The sequence below is a fragment of the Chiloscyllium plagiosum genome, chromosome 10 (genome assembly GCF_004010195.1).
Source record: "Chiloscyllium plagiosum isolate BGI_BamShark_2017 chromosome 10, ASM401019v2, whole genome shotgun sequence".
Classification (NCBI taxonomy): Eukaryota; Metazoa; Chordata; class Chondrichthyes; order Orectolobiformes; family Hemiscylliidae; genus Chiloscyllium; species Chiloscyllium plagiosum.
Window position 1 is genome coordinate 64,574,876 of NC_057719.1, and position 19,617 is coordinate 64,594,492.

General features: G+C 40.7%; 1 protein-coding gene across 8 annotated transcripts in view; it reads left to right on the forward strand.

The window, feature by feature from the left end:
• The window catches only part of gpr176 (G protein-coupled receptor 176), a 189,007-nt gene extending 178,439 nt beyond the window's left edge, over positions 1-10,568 (forward strand). For all 8 annotated transcript variants that reach the window (XM_043697953.1, XM_043697955.1, XM_043697956.1 and 5 more), the window contains one exon: positions 6,905-10,568. In XM_043697953.1, coding sequence (XP_043553888.1) covers positions 6,905-8,015 — 1,111 coding nt within the window. In that variant the 3' untranslated portion in view covers positions 8,016-10,568. The remainder of the gene's footprint in view (positions 1-6,904) is intronic.
• Positions 10,569-19,617: the final 9,049 nt, after the last annotated feature.

Genomic DNA, 19,617 nt, shown 5'->3' on the forward strand with positions numbered 1-19,617 from the left:
AGATGGGGAGGCAGCAGAAAGAATTAGACAGTTTAGGAGAGTGGTCCAGGAAATGGCTGATGAAATTCAATGTGAGCAAATGCAAGGTCTTGCACTTTGGAAAAAAGAATACAGGCATGGACTAAACAGTGGGAAAATTCATAAAGCCAAAGTACAAAGTGATCTGGGAGCGCTAATCCAGGATTCTCTGAAGGTTGACTTGCAGGTTGAGTCCGTGATTAAGAAAGCAAATGTCATGTCATTTATCTCATTTAGAATACTGTGTCCCGTTTTGGGTCCCAAACCTCAGGAAGGTCATACTGGCACTGGAGCATGTCCAGTGGAGATTCACACGGATGATCCCTGGAATGGTAGGCCTAACATATGATGAACGGCTGAAGATCCTGGGATTGTAATCATTAGAGTTTAGGAGGTTAAGAGGAGATCTGATAGAAACTTACAAGATCATATATGGCTTGGAAAGGGTGGATGCTGGGAATTTGTTTCCATTAGGCGGGGAGACTTAGAGGGAGGGAGTCAATTTAGAATGGAAATGAGGGGACATTTCTTCAGTCAGAGAGTGGTGGGCCTATGGAATTCATTGCCATGGTGCGCAGCGGAGGCCGGGACATTAAATGTCTTCAAGGCAGAGATTGATAAATTTTTGATCTCGCAAGGAATTAAGGGCTACGGGGTGAGTGCGAGTACAGAGTCATAGAGTTATAGAGATGTACAGAACGGAAACAGACCCTTCAGTAATTGAAATGCCCATCAGCCACAATTAAATGGCGGAGTGGACTCGATGGGCCGAATGGCCGTACTTCCACTCCTATGTCTTATGGTCTTATGTTGAAAGGTAGCTGGAAATTGCTATAGCTGCAGTTGTTCATTTCAAAGATGCATTGGTTCATGGCCAGTCCATGAGTAATCATATCAATGCCCCTTGCCAGAAGGTGAAGCAATATTGATAATGCAGCCACAGCAATGTAATTCTCCCATCAGCGATGTCACAAGGGGCCAAAGCTAGCTCCATTTCTTTCCACAGCAGCTCAGATGGATGCACAGTGATACTTGTGGAAAAGTTGGTGGTGTAATAATTTATCTGGAGAAATAAAAATGACAGATGCGCTCCTTTAAATCATGCAGGCTAATTGTCATCAAATTGCTCCTTCCATGTTTATCCTCTCAAATAAATCTGCAATGACAGTTCAGGTTATTTTGTTGCTCATCATAGAATAGTTACAACATAGAAGAAGGCCATTTAAACCATTATGTCTGTACTGGTTCTCTGCAATGTCAAGTCACACTGTTCCTTTGCTGGGTCAATATCATGACATTCTATCCCTCGGGGCATGATGGTTCAATGTACAGCACGTGGACTGAAACAGTTCAAGAAGGGTACCTAACGTTGTGCAACAAATGCTGGCCAGCCAGTGATGCCCATTCCCCACGACTGAAAAAAGTAAAAACATCTAGGGCTTACTTGGAGGCTAATTCTTTTGAATGTGAGCAGGAAAATCATTTTTGCAAAGTGGTGATAGCAGTTTGCTGGACCAAATGGAACATGGAACAGTACAGCACAGTACAGCCCCTTTTGCCCTGGATGTTGTGCCAACCTTTTATTCTACACTAGATCAAACTAACCTACATACCCGACATTGTACTATCATCCATGTGCCAATCCAAGAGTCGCTTAAATGTCCTTAATGTGTCAGACTCAGCTGGCAGTGCATTCCATGCACCCACCATTCTCTCGATAAAGAACGTTCCTCTGACATCTCCCCTAAACCTTCCTCCAGTCACCTTAAAATTATGCCCCCTCGTGATAGCTGGTTTCATTCTATCCTATAAACATTGCACAGGCTGAACCTTCAACTCTTTTTTTGTTGAGTTTGATAGAATCATTCAGCCTACTGAGTTTGCACTGACAAAAAACTACTCTAAATCTACACTAGTGCCACATTCCAACATAGCCTTGAATGTTATGACATTTCAAGTCCTCATTCAAGTACTTGTCAAATATTTTGAGGTTTCCTGCCTCAACTATCCTCCCAGACACTATTCCAGATTCCCTCTGGCTGCAAAACCTTTTCCTTAAACCTCCTGTAAATCTCCTGCCCTTCACCTTAAAACTCTGTCCCCTACATCTCAACATTATTGATCCTTCACCAAAGGGGAACAGCTGTTTACTATCCACCATACGCGTCATAATCTTATACATCTCAATCTAGTCCTTTCTCAGCCTCCTCTTCTCTGACTGGAGTTCAGACAAGTGAGGGGGATCTCATAGAGATTTATAAATTTTTAACAGGACTATACAGGGTAGATGCAGGGAGGCTGTCCCTGATAGTGGCTGCGTCCAGAACAAGGGGACACGGTCTGTGGATTTGGGGTGGACCATTTAGGAAGGAAATGAGGAGACATTTATTCATCTAAAGAATGGTGAGCCTGTGCAATTCATTACCACAACAAGTAGTTGACACCAAAACATTGAATGTATTCACGAGACAGCTAGATACAGCACTTGGGTCGAGTAGAATCAAAGTTTATGGGGTGAAAGCAGGGTTAGGCTATTGGGTTAGACAATCAGCCATGATTGTGATGAATGGTTGACCAGGCACAAAGGGCCAAATGGCCTCCTCCTGCTCCTAGCTTCCATTATTCTGTGTTTCTAATGAAACCAAACCATAAGACCACAAAATATAGGAGCAGAAATTAGGTCATTCAACCCATCAAGTCTGCTCTGCTATTCAGTCATGGCTGATAGGTTTTTCAGCCACATTTTCTCACTTTCTCCCCATAACCTTTGATACCCTTGACAATCAAGAACTTATTTATCTCTGTTTTAAATATACTCAATGACCTGGCCTCCACAGCCTTCTGTGGCAATGAATTCCACAAATTCACCACTCTTCAGATAAAGAAGATTCTCCTTATCTCCGTTCTAAAAGGTATTCCCTTTACTCTAAGGCTGTGCCCTCAGGTCCTTGTCTCTTCTGCCAATGGAAACATCTTTCCAAAGTCCACTATGTTCAGGCCATTCAGTATTCTGTATGTTTCATTCAGATTCCCCTCATCTTTCTAAACTCCATTGGGTATAGTCCCAGAACCCTCAAACATTCCTCATGTGTTAAGCCATTCATTCCTGGGATCATTCTTGTGAACCACCTCTGGACCTGCTCCAGAGCCAAAACATCCTTCCTGAGGTTTGGGTCCAAAATTGCTCACAATACTCTAAATGTGGTCTGACCAGAGCCTTATAAGGCATCAGAAGTACATCCCTGCTTTTATATTCTAGTCCTGTCAAGATGAATGACAACATTTATTTGCCTTCCTAACTACTGCTCAACCTCCAAGTTTACCTGAGGAGAATCCTGAACTAGGACTCCCAAGTTCCTTTGCACTTCAGATTTACAAATTTTTTTCTCCATTTAGAAAATAGTCCATGCCTCTGTTCTTCCTATCAAAGTGCATGACCTCACACATTTCATCTAACATTTCTTTGCCCACTCTCCTAACCTGTCTAAATCTTTCTCCAGCATCCCTGCCTCCTCAATAATACATGCCCCCCCCCCACCTATCTTTGTGCCATCTGCAAACTTAGCTTATCCAGCCTCTTCTCAAGCTAAACTGCTCCAACTTCTTGGTGAATCTCCTCTGTACTCCCTCCAGTGCAATCACATCCTTCCTCGAGTGTGGTGACCAGAACTGCACACACTACTCCAGCTGTGGCCAAACCAAAGTCCTGTGCAGATCCAACATAACCTCCCTGCTCTTGTAATGTATGCCATGACTGATAAAGGCAAGCGTCAAAAAGTGTGGTGCTGGAAAAGCACAGCAGGTCAGGCAGCATCTGAGGAGCAGGAGCGTCGACATTTTGGGCATAAGACCTTCATCAGGATAAAGGCAAGTGTCCCATATGCCAACTGAAGTACCCTATTAATCTGGCCTGCTGCCTTCAGGGATTTGTGGTGAAACATGCCAAGATTCTTCGGTTCCTCTGAGCTTCCTAGTGTCCTGGACAGTTACTCTCTGCGAGGCCTAGTGAGCTTTGTCTCCCCATTTTACCATCTGTACCTCGCTAACTATCCCTCCACCTCTATGGCATCCCTCTTGTCTGATTCAAGCTCCATTTTACTCACCACGTCCTTGGTACAGCTTGCTATTGCTAGGTTATCCTGGAATGGACTGGCATCCCTGGTGCCAGCAATACATTTAAAACACCATCGTGCACCTCTCAGATAAGCATTTCAGTCTGGAGCTGTCCTAAACCGTTTTAGACATTGGTCACTGATATGGCCACGAAGGGGAAATTGGCACCTTGCTTTGCTGGCAAGGACCTGGATCTCCTGCTGAATGGACAGAGGTGGGACATTCTGTTCTCTCAGGATCAGCAGAGGAGGCTACAACACCAGACCATGCAAGCCCAGTTCAACGTTACTACCTGGGCCAGTGCAGTCTCAGCTGTCTGAAGGGATGCCCTGCAATGTCGAAAGAAGATCAACGACATTGCCCACTCTGCCAGTGTGAGTGCCACTATCCAATACCTCACATCACTCACTCTATCTCTGCTATATATCCACATGCTCAACTACTCTTAGTATTGATTGCATCATTTTCTCCATCTCTCTCTCTCACCCATCCAAAGCCCTGGCACCACTAACCCTGCATACCTTTCACACTGCCTATTCTCCAACTGCACCAGGCGTAACAGCTATGCCACCCACTTTCTTCTCCCTTCATATCTGTCTCTCTTTTGTCCCAGGAGGAAAGCAGCTTCAATAGAGCAGATAGAATCAATGTGGGCATTGGCCTTTCTCACATTTGTTTCCTCAGCCTTCATGTGGAACAGACTCTAACTCTATCTGCCCCAAGTGGCTGATTGACTGAGTCCAAGCCCTGGACTGATATCAGAGACTGCCCTTGAGTTACTATGCCTGGACCCCATGACAGAAGGCTATTTGCCTTAATTTGACTGAGGACTGCTGCCAACCATGACAAGCTTCCCAACACTGACAATTGTGTTTGTGCCAATTGTCAGTTAGTTGTGTGAGCCCTGGTATTTGGATGAGGAGAAATGCTATGAGCATCCTAAGGGGTTCATTGTGAGTGAGTGCTAAGAGAGCAAGGGAACTGCTCGCAAATGCAGCATGGACCAGTTCATGAGCTGGGTAAGTGACCATTACAATGATAGTTGCCAATGCAGCCTGAGGTGCATAATTGAAGTGCAGAAGATTCGGACATGTGCCATAGAGGTCTTAGAGGCTGGTACATGATGGATTCTGATGTCTGTGATCTGTACCCATGGAGGGTGCCCTGATAATCTGTTGTGTGATGACCAACATGGAAGATTCTCACAGCCAGCAGCAAGCTGAAGTCAGGAGGTACCCACTCTGACTTTCATATCGAGAATTCTTGGCATCCAGTTTGCTCGTGGTGGTTGTTAAGATAGGAAGCAGTGTATTAATGAGTGTGCAATAAACAAAAACACAAAAGGCTGGGGTTCTGAACAAGAGTCATATCAGACTTGTAACATTAACACTGTTTTTCTCTTTATAGATACTGTCAGACCTGCTGAGTTTCTTTATGTTCTTATTTGAGATTTCCAGCATCTGCAGTGTTTTGCTTTTATGTGCAGTGAATAAGACCGTTAACAAACGATCTTGCTTTTGATAGTCACCTTGCCGCTGCCTAGAATCTCGGCTTGATGCCTGAAACTAGTTAAAAATTGCAGCGAGTTGTTCCTAAAGTTGATTCAGGCTGAATTTCTTGTGTGAGTACTTATCATAGCCCACAATGCTCAGGCTCCTATAAAATTCTATACTGACTTTGGTAAGAGCACTGCTCAGGGTCACAGGAAGGTTATCAGACCATCAGTGAATAGATTAAGAGGAGAAATGACTAAACTTGTCATCTCAAGGGCCTTTAGGGAAGGGCAATGAATGCTGACCTTGCAAATGATGCTCAGATTCCATGAATGAATATAAAATGCTTGCATCATAGTTAGCTTACGGTGAATGGATTGAGTGCATTTTTCAGGTGACATTTTGTGAGGAGGTTTTGAGATAGATGGAGTTTTTATTCTTTGCTGGTTAGGTAACATTGAGCAACCTTGCAAGTCGAAGATCCACTTCTTTGTATAGAGTGCGAGAGAAGTGTGGAATTCTTTCTCGAATTCGTAATTACACTCTCTACCAATGATTTCAAATCTGTGAGTGATAGATTTTTGATACATAAAGGCATAATAGGTTATGGATCCAAGACAGGCTGGGTTCAGTTAGCTAACAGAGCAGTGAACAACTATAAACTCACTGCATAGGGAAACAGGTTTCAGAGGAGTTGAATGTTCAATTCTTGTCACTACATTCCTGTGCAAAGATAAAATTCAACTTTCTACCAGTTGACTCAGACCAAGTTATGTATTTTCACACAGGACACTGTTTGTTTGGATTTTCTTTTTAGTTTTGAAAGTGATCAATTTTATCAGAAAAAAATCTAGAGCAGAAGCTAAATTGTACTGGAGAACACTTACTAGGACTTCTTTGATTGGCTAAATCATTCATCAAAGGTAAGGGCTTTGATTCTGCCAAAAATAAACCTGGCAGGTGTGATTCAGAGGACCAGCTAGAGAGTGAATTTCATGCCATGAATCAGCCAATTAGAATAATTATAACAAAAGGTGTAGCATGACTGAGCTCAGAGGAACAGTTGTCAAGTCAGCAGCCCAGTATAATAGCTAATAAATTATCAAGCTGGTCAACAGTGCAGTGGAAAATCATGATGTTGGATCTGTAAGTTTTATAATTACAAGTGATGCTAAAGATGTTTGAAATATAACAAGACTTTTACTGCACTTCGATATAATTTGAGTGAAAGTGATGGAAAAATTTATGCATTCATTGATTGTCTTTTGTTTCAATTATAGGTATTACTCTGTCTTGTATCCTTTAGAGAGGAAGATCTCGGAGACAAAATCCCGGGATTTGGTGATCTACATCTGGATTCATGCCATTTTGGCAAGCATTCCAGTTTTTGCAGTGACCAATGTCTCAGACATCTATGCCATGTCTACATGCAGTAGTTCATGGAGCTATTCCTTTGGGCACCTGGCTTATGTAATTGTGTATAACATCACCACAGTGATCCTGCCCATTGCTGTGGTGTTCTTGTTTATGATTCTGATCCGGAGAGCTCTCAGTGCCAGTCAGAAGAAGAAAGTAATCATTGCTGCATTACGAACTCCGCAAAACACAATTTCTATTCCATACGTTTCCCAGCGGGAAGCTGAACTGCATGCCATGCTTCTCTCGATGGTGCTGATCTTCATTGTTTGCAGTGTTCCTTATGTGGTTTTTGTGATTTATCGAACCATTCTCAACATTGCTGACATCTCTGTCTTTTTGATGCTGACCGCAGTCTGGCTGCCGAAGGTCTCCCTGCTGACTAACCCGTTGCTCTTTCTGACGGTGAACAAGTCTGTTCGGAAATGTTTAGTAGGCACTGTGGTTCAGCTCCATCGCAGGTACAGTAGACGCAACATTGTCAACTCTGGTGGCCTCACGGACGCTACTCTTGAACCTGGCGTCCGTTCAGGTAGTCAGTTGCTGGAAATGTTCCACATTGGACAGCAGCAGATCTTCAAACCCTCTGAGGAGGATGACGAAAACGAGATTAAGTCACTTGGGTCGGCAGACTGCCGGCAGAAAGACATAGCCACCTCTGTTGAACAGACTGTAGTGGAAAAATTTACTGCACACACCAGTGACTCCCCTACAGCAGCTGGAGCGGCAGCTGCACCACCTCTAGATTCAGATGTAATCTCCGACAAGTATGCATTGCAGTTCGGCTTTGGCCCATTCGAGCTGCCCCCGCAATGGCTTTCGGAGACACGGAACAGCAAGAAAAGACTGTTGCCTCCCTTGGGCAACACACCGGAGGAACTGATTCAAACGACTGAAAAGCAACCAAAGTTTAGAACAGAATGGAAAATAAGTCGAAATAATAAAGTTAGCATTTTTCCGAAAGTGGACACTTAGTCCTTCGAATAAATCCAGCTGGCGTTCTGGAAACTAACTGCCCTGGAACACCACAGCACAGAGTGTCATTGTAATGTGTTGTGTGTCAAAGTAATTATATATAAAGAAAAGAACAAGCTTCATACCAGGTATTTCTTTCGATAGAAAGCAACATTCTTGAGCATTCTTATTAGAAGGATTTGTTTCTAAGGTTGTTGTTCATCTTCAGCTGAAGAATTCTCTTCACCATACCTTCAAAATTGTGCATATGTTTCATATTTTGATATGAAAGAATAAGTGGATAGTACTTTGGTTTAAACTGTAACACTTCAAAAGTGAATGAACTTCCAAGTGTTTGAAAAATGTTTATTTTCATACACAATTTATAGAGGATTGCTTAACCTTTTTTTTAAACTGGTGTTTAGTTTGTTGTGACAATGTGGGAGAATCAGCAATTTTTTTGGATTCTCTGGAATATTTTAACGTGCATCTTATTTGAGCTCCTTCCTGCGAACCATCATCATATCATCATTAACATGCCCGTAACGACACAGAGACTCAATTTGTAATCATTTAAAGTAGAATTTAAAAGTTCATGTGAGGGCAGTATTTGTGGTTCTCTCACCATTCAAAGCTTTGCAGCAGTTTTTAAAATTTATCTCCTGAATGTGGGTATCTGTGGCATTTATTACCCATTTCCCATTGCCCTGCAAAGATGGTGGAGGCCATTCTTCTTGAGTGGGTTGTTGCAAGCTAGTGACACCAGAGGACAGTTCAGAATCAGTGGCACGGGTGTAGGGATGAAGTCACACATAGGTCTGACTAGGATGGAAGTTTTCCTGCCCCAAAGACATTACTGAACCTATTAGGATTTTTGTGACAATCCAACAGCTTCAGGGTCACTTTTATTGAGGCAGCTGTTTTATTTCTAGCTTTATTTGTAACTGAACTCAAATTTTCAAATTGCCAGGCTGATATTTGAACCCACACCAGTTGCATTATTACTCCCGGCTCTGGAGTACTAGTCCAGTAGCATAACCAACACAGTACTTTACCCAGTTATAGGGTCGTCGGAAAAGCACAGGAAAGTCCATTCATCCGAAGAAGCCCATGTTCGCTGTTTACAGAGTAATCTGATCTGGTCAGTATCATTCCCTTGCACTGTCCACACAGTCATGCAAATACATTTTCTTCAAGTTCCTGCCAACTTTCTTTATCCTCAAATTGTAGTTTTTTTTGATGCATTGCAAAGCCATCACCTTTCTATTTTGAGGCACCATTTCTGACAGACCAACTTGACCATAAATTGATCTGTAAAGTGACATGTCTATCTGGTATGTGACCTCTAACGTAACCAAAAGAGAGTGCAGATTGAACTGTATTGAGCAGCTGAATTATTTCAATCATTTTTCAATACTATTAATATTACAGTGTTATGTTTTATGAAAGAAACTTAAGTTTTTCATTAATCTAGTTACTGTATTGCATCTTTGGTATAAAAATTTCCACAATGTCATTGTCATGATGTTATGTGGTCAGTATTTTTACGATAAAATAATGTGAAACAAATAGTTGTGCTCTACATTTCAAGTTGTTAATAGTTTATAATGTAACAATATTTTTATCCTTTTTTATTGGCCTGAAACAGTTGACTGGCAGAGATATTAGCCAGCTTTTAAGCAGCATGAACGTGTTTGTTTATTACCTTCTGTGTATTTGCAATTCGCATTACTGGAACAGCCACATATAACTCCATGTCCTTGCCATAAACCTCATGGATGTGGTATTAAAAGAAGTTATTGTCCTGATGTTGCATCTTTGCAAGGCACACTTCGAAGATGAATCAATGTATATTGTTTTACGTTAAAACCATTGTATAGTTTGATTTTTAGAGTGATATCAGAATTGTGGGCATAATATTGTGTCACTTCCTTTGATAACATATCTATTTATATAAACATACATTTAAATTAGTACACTTCACATATTATAAAACACATACCTTATTGTTATTGGAAACATTCAACTCTTCTGGAGAATTTCCCAGATCTTCCTAGGAGTGCAATGTCGCTGAATTTGTGTCAGGGAAAGGTGAAACATTCGGGGATATCCCAAAGCACAATTTTAAATTGACTGACAATAGACTGTTCCGTAAGAATTTTTTATTAACTTTAATGCAATGCCACTCTCTGTGTTCCAGATTATTCTTCAAATATTCCTTGTGTGACAGTTCAGTACAACACATTGGATTTAATATAAGCATTCATGGCAAGAGCATCCCACCTTTGTTCCATTTATTTAATATTGTGTGCTTAGGTAGAACTATGTTTATTTGTGTTTGAAAATGTAGATCTGTCTAAAGAGATTTGATTTCTGTTTATGCTGTTGCAAAGTGCTTTTGTTTGATTCTTATCCAATATGCAGCAAGAGACAAGCAATTCAAAGATCAGTATTACCAAAAACAGTTTCAAGTATCTGAAGCCAAGGCAAATATTAATGTGAGTTTATAGGAGATAAAAGTTTTCTTTCAAAATGGAACCCTTTCAAACAAATTAGTTGATTGTGACTATCACAGCAACACTAGGGAGGTGAGGAAATGGGGGACTTGCTTGTTTCCATTAATGGTGCTTCTATAAATGTAAATTGTCAGCACTTTCACTTCTTCCAGGACCGGTCTCTTTGCTTTAATTGGGAACCATTGGTCTTGGGTAAATTGTCAGGAAGGTTTTTCCAAGTATGGCACATCTTCTACAATGGTGAAATGGCACTGGAAATAAATTACAAGGCAGGAAGAAAGAAGAATTTCAAAGGCACAAAGTGGAGGAGGTGATTTAAGGGAGAGAACTTGGTCTCTGATCCATCATAAAACAAAGCATTTCATGACAAGAATCATAGAATCCCTACAGTATGGAAACAGGCCCTTCAGCCCAACAAGTCCACATTGACCCTCCAAAGAGTAACCCATCTCCGTACACTATATTTATCCCTGACTAATGCAGCTAACCTACATACCCCTGAATACTATGGGCAATTTAGCATGGCCAATTCATCTAACTTGCACATCCTTGAGCTGTGGGAGGAAACCCACACAGACAGTTGCCTGAGGCTGGAATTGAACCTGGCTCCCTGGTGTTATGAGGTAGCAATGCTAACCATTGAGCTACTGTGCCACCCTACAGTACCAACTCTGTTGGGCCTCGAACCTGAAACCTTTGAATCCTTTCAAACCACTAGAAGTCCAACTGTGGATGCTGGAGATCTGAAGCCAAAACAGAAATTGGTGGAGAAACTAGGGAGGTGGGCAGAAAGCAGAGTTGACCTCTTGAGTCCAGTGACTCTTCATCAGAAATTGTGGCAAGTTGTCAAGTTTAAGTTCACATCTGATAAGATTCATGTTTAAATTCCAGTTCACGTTCATATCTGTGCGTGTTTTAAAGAAGTTTCATTTATTAGTAAGTCAGTATTTCACTGGAGTTTGTTTTTGCTAGAGAAAACACTGATTATGTTTAGTTGCCATTGGAAAAGATTAGATTGATGGGCAAGATTCTTTTCGGAAATTGTTTCATTGCAACTCTGTAAAGTGAGTTGGCCAGGATTTTCAATCTTGGTTTAACGTCCTTAATCCGCACATTATGTTTCAGACATACCTACCCAGTACATGACTAATTAATGGCAGGGATGGGCTCATTGTCGTGTGGATTGATTCTGGAGGGACAGCTTTTCCATGGGAGGACCACTGACCACAATCGTGACCCAGAAACTGCCTTGGCTCATGGAGTGAGCTGGCAAGGAGGGGAAGTTAGCACGAGCTGTGTGTCCCTTGCATGATTGCTGCAGCCCCTAATACCCTACCATGAAGCTTTCAGACAGTCCAGGAATGGTCCTGCAATTATCAATCATTCCTAGTTCGTTTGAAAATGGCTCGGAGTTGGGCTGGTGTGGTGAACCAGAACATAGCCTAGTCATGTTAAACTTCTGAAGAAGGGCTTATGCCCGAAACGTCGATTCTCCTGTTCCCTGGATGCTGCCTGACCTGCTGCGCTTTTCCAGCAACACATTTTCAGCTCTGATCTCCAGCATCTGCAGACCTCACTTTCTCCCCATGTTAAACTCCATGCCTGCCCAATGGCAGTCTGCATCCCAGAACTAACTCAAACATCTGCCCCAATGTTACACATGAGTCTGTCTTGAGAGACCACTGAGCATCCTGGATATACAGGGTAAAATTTCTTTTTACCAAGCTTGTACAAACAAATTTCTTGTCTCATTTGATTTGCCCTAATAGAAAGGCCCACTGAGTCTTGAATTTTGCTCCAAGGCAGATCTTGAATGTAGTCAGCTCTGCCAACCACAGATATGGATTCTAAATGCCCATAGGTATGACTAATGTTGGGGCAGGCTGATTAGACTGAAAAGATTTGCCTAAGTCTCCAGACTATCACAATGGTGCATTCTGTTTTGACAACTGGAGGAAACTTTATTCCATTGATGTCTTTATAAGAACTTATAATAGGCTGTTCTTTTTGTTATTTTGTTTCATTAGAAACCCTACAGTGTAGAAACATGCCATTCAGCCCATCAAATCCACACCTACCCTCTGAAGAGCATCCCACCCAAACTGATCCCACTACCCTATCGCCGTAACCTTGCATTTTCCATGGCTAACACACCTAACACACATCCCTAGATACTACAGGGCAATTTGGGCACAGCCAATCGATGTAACCTGCATATCTTTATAAAAAGCACATTTTTATGGCATTGTATGAACAGCTAGAATTGTTGATTTTTTTTACTCTCGAGCAGTTCCATATGCTATTGTTACATTGTCTTGTTATATGGTATTTACTGGGTGGATAGGTACAGAGGGCCATACGGAATTGGCATGGAGCTATAAAGGGCATGAATTGGCTTTGAGTTAAAATGGAAGACATGGGTAAGAATATTTGACCTTACCTTTCAAAATGTTCCCACAGATTACGGAGTAATTGGTCAAGATTCTATGAAAGTTTTGTGGGCTAGAAGATACTGATCCTCACAATGGGGCGAGGCCAGGCTGAGAATACAGGTGGCTCTCCTAAAATGCGTAGGTTGCATCTTGTGCAAACATGGGTTATAGAAAAATCGCTCATTAGAAACAGCGCTTAAAGTGTTGGCAATGTAATTGCGTTACAGCCAACATGTCTTAAAAGTTCACGTTTTAGAAAGTGTCCCCAATCCGTCAATTGTATCACAGTGATTTCGCGCTAACGAAACATGCGTTATAGTAGAACAACCTGTCCAGGAATCCTACATGGTTATAAAATACCAGTGTGAAAACTGGGAGCACTAGAAACGGAGGCAGGAACCCCAGAATTGGGTCTTGCCTGCCATTTTTAAATGGCTGTGGTGTCATTGCGACTCTGTGAAAATCTAGGCCACAGTATTGGTGATAACATTTATTATCAGTGATCTACTTACTGAAACAGGTTATTGTCAGCTATCTAAAAAAAGTGCCACACTGGACTAGACAGGTAAAGGTTTTTGCAACCTGAAGCTGCAACTAATCAGATATCTGCAAGATGTATTTAGGAGAAATTCGAGAACGAGATACTTATGACTTGTTCACACAGATTACGGAGTAATTGGTCAAGATTCTGTATTCCCAGTGTGGATCGTCTCATTCATATGATGCACATACGATCAAGTATTTCATATGTTTATGAACACATTGACTTGCATTTTGTAAATAAAGTACTTTTAAGAACAATGGATATGTTGCTGTGCTAAATAAAAATCTTTTCATTTAAATTCTATTTAAACCATTGAAGTTTATACTGAAGGAACTTCTATTTTGGTTTTGCTGCACTTTGGTATTTTTTACTTGTATATCTCTGATCAGGTTATGTTCCTGTACGGTTGAATTTCAAAGAAGTCAATTCTGATTAAAGATTTATTCTATGTGTTTTCCCATAGCAAAAAAAAAATCCCACATTTGTTAATTTAAAAGAAATCTTCAGTAGGATCAGGTGAAATCAGTGTTTGTTACCCGCCCCTTGGCTCTATAGTCCATTCATCAGCCTAATGGACAATTGGTTTCATTTCAAAGAATATTAAAATTTAAATAAAGCCCTAGTTCATTTTGATGGGAAACTACTACGGATTCAGATGTTTTCGCATCCTCAGATTTCCTGTACCTCAGTCTTAACTCCAGAAATTCTCCCCTGAGAATCCTTCCTGAGTAGTCAAGACTATTTGGAATTGGAAACAAAATCTGTAGAAATAAAATAGTTAATTATTACCTGTGACAGTAGAGGCTGTCATTCTTTACTTGAAACATTTGTTTACTTTTATTTCTATCACTCAACATTGGTTTGTCCTTTTCAGCAGTGTATCCAGCAATTTTCCTGCTTTATCTGGATCTTCTCTTTTGTTCCACCTAACCCTCCGCCGCGTTTTCAACACATAAAATCCATCACACTTCACCGTATTTTTGGTTCCAAAGAATCATTTTGGAATGATTCCAAGAATCAAAAGGTTAACTGTCTCTCTTTCACAGATGCTGCCAGACTGATTGTGTTTCTCCAGCATTTTCCCCATTTGTTTCAGATTTTCAGCATTTGCAGTATTTTGCTTTTACTCATCCAACCTGTCATGTTTACTTGCTCTGAACAATCAGCGAGTGGACATATTGATGTATGGCATTGCATGACTTCAATGTTACACAGCATATGGCAGAAACTTACGTGGCAATCACTCTGCATGTGGTGTAACTAAATGACCATACCTAGACGTCTAAAAGAGTAGTCCTTAGTACAGTGAAGGGCGACAATTGTCAGTCATGAAGAAGGGCTTATACCCGAAACGTCGATTCTCCTGCTCCTTGGATGCTGCCTGACCTGCTGTGCTTTTCCAGCAACACATTTTTCAGTCATTAATGGGTGTCTATTTGGTATCCACAGTACTTTGATTTTACTTTCCCATATTATTGCCATGATTAAAGGATTTTGACTTGGCACAATGCCAGATCCCTCTTTCCATTATGTGTATAATGGCTAAGACAAGCCTAAAGATGTTTCATTAACTTTTGCTGTCCCTTTTGACTTGGTCATCATTTTCAATCCTTTCTTGAAATCTTGAGTTCTATTTCATTTAATGGAGATTGCTCGGGTGAAAAATATCTTTAGATCCACTTCTTTAATCAGACACTCTTAATCGAGTAGCTTTTTTTCAGATAGAACTCAAAGCCATTTCAACATCATATAATACAGAATCTCCAAGGACTTATTAAAATTAAAAATGAACTGAATGGAAATTCAGCTGAATGAAAGCTCTGGATTTTACTTCTATTATAAAGAAAAGAAAATCATATGCATTTGAATTTTTAAAAATCTCTTCTTATTTCATAAAATTTCCCAAGTGTGATTATAATTACTGAATAGTGCCTGTGTTTTTTAATGTATTATCAACTGATTGTGATCATTTTCAATGCGATACTGAAGTTATCAGGGTTATTTTAATCTGAAAACATTTAATAGAAGTAATTTTTGTTTTTTAAACTAGTACCTCAATGTTATTTATTAAAATACTATAGCCATCCCACCATTTATTAGGTGCACAAGGGGTGCCTATGAATTCAATATGCCAGTGGCATGCAGTCTGTCATTCTGTACTCCATGCTAAATTAAATCAGGCTGCTTCTTAGTTGTGCATCTGAAGCTTGTTAAATAATGACTAAAGTATTTAAATAAGGTTTTATGGGTTATTGTACAACTCTTTTCTGACATTGGACACCTCAAGATCTTATGTGCAATCTGGTAAACTCATCCAACAACAATTTGTGGTGCTAATGGAAGGAAGGAGTCTTCTGCAGCACTATTTAAAAGGCTAATCCACTCAATACACTTAAATTGCTGGATTATTCTTTTAGATTGCGTAGGCGCTAGGAAGGTGATAGGTAGATGAAGGTGTGGGGTGGTGGTGATAGGTCAGAGTGAAGGGTGGAGCAGATAGGTGGGAAGAAAGACAGACAGGAGGTTAGCTTTTCAACATTTCGTTTATTTTCTAATATATGAAAAAATTTTGAAGGTGCACGTTTGTTTGCATAGATTTTCATGGAGTATTTGATTGACTGGACCAACTCATGCTTCGTTTGAACCTTCCACTATCGTTACTCATCCAACTCTATGACACTATAACTTGGTAAACACAGCTCTGTCTCTAATCCCTTTTCTCTCATATGCTTACTTATGTTCTCCTTAAATGCAATTTAATTACTCCTTGTGATGGTGAGTCCTGCATTCTCACCAATCTCTGACAATAGAGGTTTCTTCTGATTTTTAATATTTGGTTTCTTTGTGTCTATCAATAGTCTCTAATTTTATTTTTTCCCCACAAGTAGGGAAGGCATCAGTGCAGGTGGATAAGGTGTTAAGAAGACATTTGACAAACCTACCTTTATTAGTCAAGGCATTGAATACAAGCACAGGAGCTTGTATAAGACATTTGTTACACCAGTTCTGGTTGCCACACTATAGGAAAGATGTAATTGCACTTGAGAAAATTCACCAGGATTTGCCAAGCGCTGGGCTTTTCAGCTATGAAAAGATATTAGATAGGTTGGGGTCAAAATCTTTACAGCAAAAGATGCTGAACAGGGATTTGATTGAGGTATACAAAATTATGAGGGGGGGTGGAGAGAGGTGGATAGGAAGAAACCTTTTCCCAAAGCAGAAGGGGCAGTAATCAGACAGTTAAGGTTAAAGAGTATGTGGTTTGGAAGGGAATTAGGAAGGATTTCTTTCACCCACATGATGGTGGACTTTTGGAATTTACTGCCTGAGAGGGTGGTGGAGGTGGGAGCTATCACAACATTTAAGAAATATATGGATAAATATTTGAAGTACCATCGCATAAAAGGCTGTGGACCAAGTGTTGGAAAATTGTACTAGACAGTGTTTGATGCACATGACAGGCCAGAGGGCCTCTTTCTGTCCTATAAAAGTGTATGATTCTAAGCAGAAGTATTTCCTGTCGCTACCTTGTCAAAATATTCCATAATTTTAAATTTACATTTGAAGTTAATTCTCTGCCCTTCTGTTTTGAGAAAATAGTGATGCAATCTGTACTCACCAGTTCCTCTATTTCTAAACGCAGCGGTTGTATAAAAAGAGACATTTGATGCATTTACATTCAGCTAATTGTCTCAGTTACCTGAAAGAAAAGTCAGTTTCGTTTCTGTAAAGCAGCCCACTCCATTGCTACCACATCCGTCACTTACAAATTCACTCTGTCCGCTGTGGCAGCAGTGTATCATCTGCAAGTTATGCACAGCGAGTTATCATCTTCAAAACTGGCAACCTCTAGAATGTAGCTTGACAAGGGTAATAGATGCTTGGAAGTGCCACCACCTGCAAGTTCCTGGCGGCACCAAACTCCAGGTATCACTATGTCTTCACTTGAAAATCTTCAAACTCCTTTCTAATGTGATGATGCTGCTCCATTGACAAGGTTAGGTTGTCCTTTTTTTTTAATCAGAGGAGTCATAAACATATCGCTTCCAATGTGTCTGGTTTGGATGCGTTTTAGGGCCAATTTGATTATAGCTAATAGAAACTGCCTCAGGGAAAAGGTGTTCAAGTTAAAAAAATTCTTGTACAATGAAAGCGGGGGTGGTCAGTTCTCCCAACTCAGCTTTTTGTTTTGGTTTTAGCAGTCTTGCTGTTCAGAGCTGCTGGTCAGTTTAAGCTCGGGGAATAAAAAGAAACAGCTTCCTGGAAGAAGGTGTTTCATGCTGAATCTCTCTGCCATCTCTCTCTCTCCTGTAGGACTCTGTATTTGATTTTACCCTTTTTGCCAAGGGGTGTTTATGGGAATTGTTGCAGGACTTTGAAATAGCTTGTTTAAGTTGGAATAGTCTGTTGGATTTTCAGATTGTGTTCAGATTCTATATTCTGTTCTCTTCTGTTTGTGTTCTATTCAGTAATCCTGCAAATAACTTCTGTTTTGTTTAGAACTAAGTAATTGGGCAAGCTGCATCACTCCTTGGAATATCTTCTCTACACCTGCCGAAAACAACTAGCAAAGTCAGAGTCTGGGCTACTTCCTTGAAATGTTTTGAGGGAGTCTGGTCTGGTCCGAAATATTAATAGCACTGTATACCTACAGCAGATGCATTGCAGCTCATCAAGAAGGCAACTCACCAACACCTTCTCAAGGCCAACTACATTTGGGCAACAAAAACGAACTTTGCCAGCAATGCCCACATCCCATGAAATAACAAAATAACGAATCATATTGGCTAAATAGTATATATGTTTTAATTATATCCTGATTACAGCACTGAAAATGTAATCGATTCTATTTTGTAAAAGATGAAGTTAACAGTTACATCATAATGCAGAATGAATTTGGCCAATTTGAATTCCTAGTGTGATGTTGAAATTTCAGGACAGTCGGAATGGTTAGGAAGGCATTTCTTTCCATTAGTAGAGGAGTCAACACCAGGAGGCATAGATTTAGAGTAAAATATGGACTAAGTAGACTGTTGATGAGAATCTTTTTCACTGAGGATGGTGAGAGTCTGGAACTCACTGCGTAAAAGAGTGCTTGCATTGGAAACACACGTGCATTTAAGACGCGATTCAATATTCATTTGTATTACACAGCTTCCTGGGCTATGGGCCTAGAGATAGAAAATGGGAATAAAGTAGTCAGACCTTTGCTAACCAGCATTGTCAGGTTGGACTGAATTGTTTCCTTCTGTGCTACAAGGGTCTATAAATCTATATGCAGACCAAAAGCAAATTGATGTTGCTGGTGATTCTCGAAGCTGGAAGATAACTCTGATGCAGTGAAAATGGGTGGCACAGTGGCTTTGCTGCCTCATAGCACCAGGGACCCAGGTTTGGATTCCAACTTTGAGTGGCAATGTGTATCGAGTTTGCATGTTTTCCCAACTTCTTCGTTGGTTTCCACCGGACGCTCAGGTTTCCTCTCACAGTTCAAAGATGTATATGTTAGGTGGATTGGCCATGTTAAATTAAACAAAGTTAAAAATCACACAACACCAGGTTATAGTCCAACAGGTTTACTTGGAAGCACTACCTTTCGGAGCACTGCTTCTGTTGGACTATAACTTAGTGTTGTGTGATTTTTAACTTTGTACACCCCAGTCCAACACTGGCATCACCAAATCAAAATTATCTGTAGTTCGGGGGAGCAGGCTAGGTGGATTGCCATAGTAAATGTGGGTTTACGGGAATAGGGTGAGGGTCTGGGTGAGATGCTCTTTGGAGGGTTTGTGCAGACTAGATGGGCTGCATGACCTCTCTGCTATGTCGGGACTCTATAAAAATCTGCTCTGCGAATTCCCATCCCTGAGAAAACATGTAGGTCAAAGATCATCTCCGTAATCTTTCTCTGATTTGGCAACTACCTCATGCTCTGTAAAAGCAGTTGTAACATCTTGGGTTTGCAGCTTGAGTATTCAAGATAAGCTCTGCTTACCAACAAACCATTCTGCTTTCATCACATTGTGACACATACGTCAGTAGTCTTCCTGTATGTGTAAATCTGTAGATTTTAAAAATAAAGCGAACAGTCTTTTCTGACATTGCTTTCTGGTTAGAGTTTGAGATTGGAT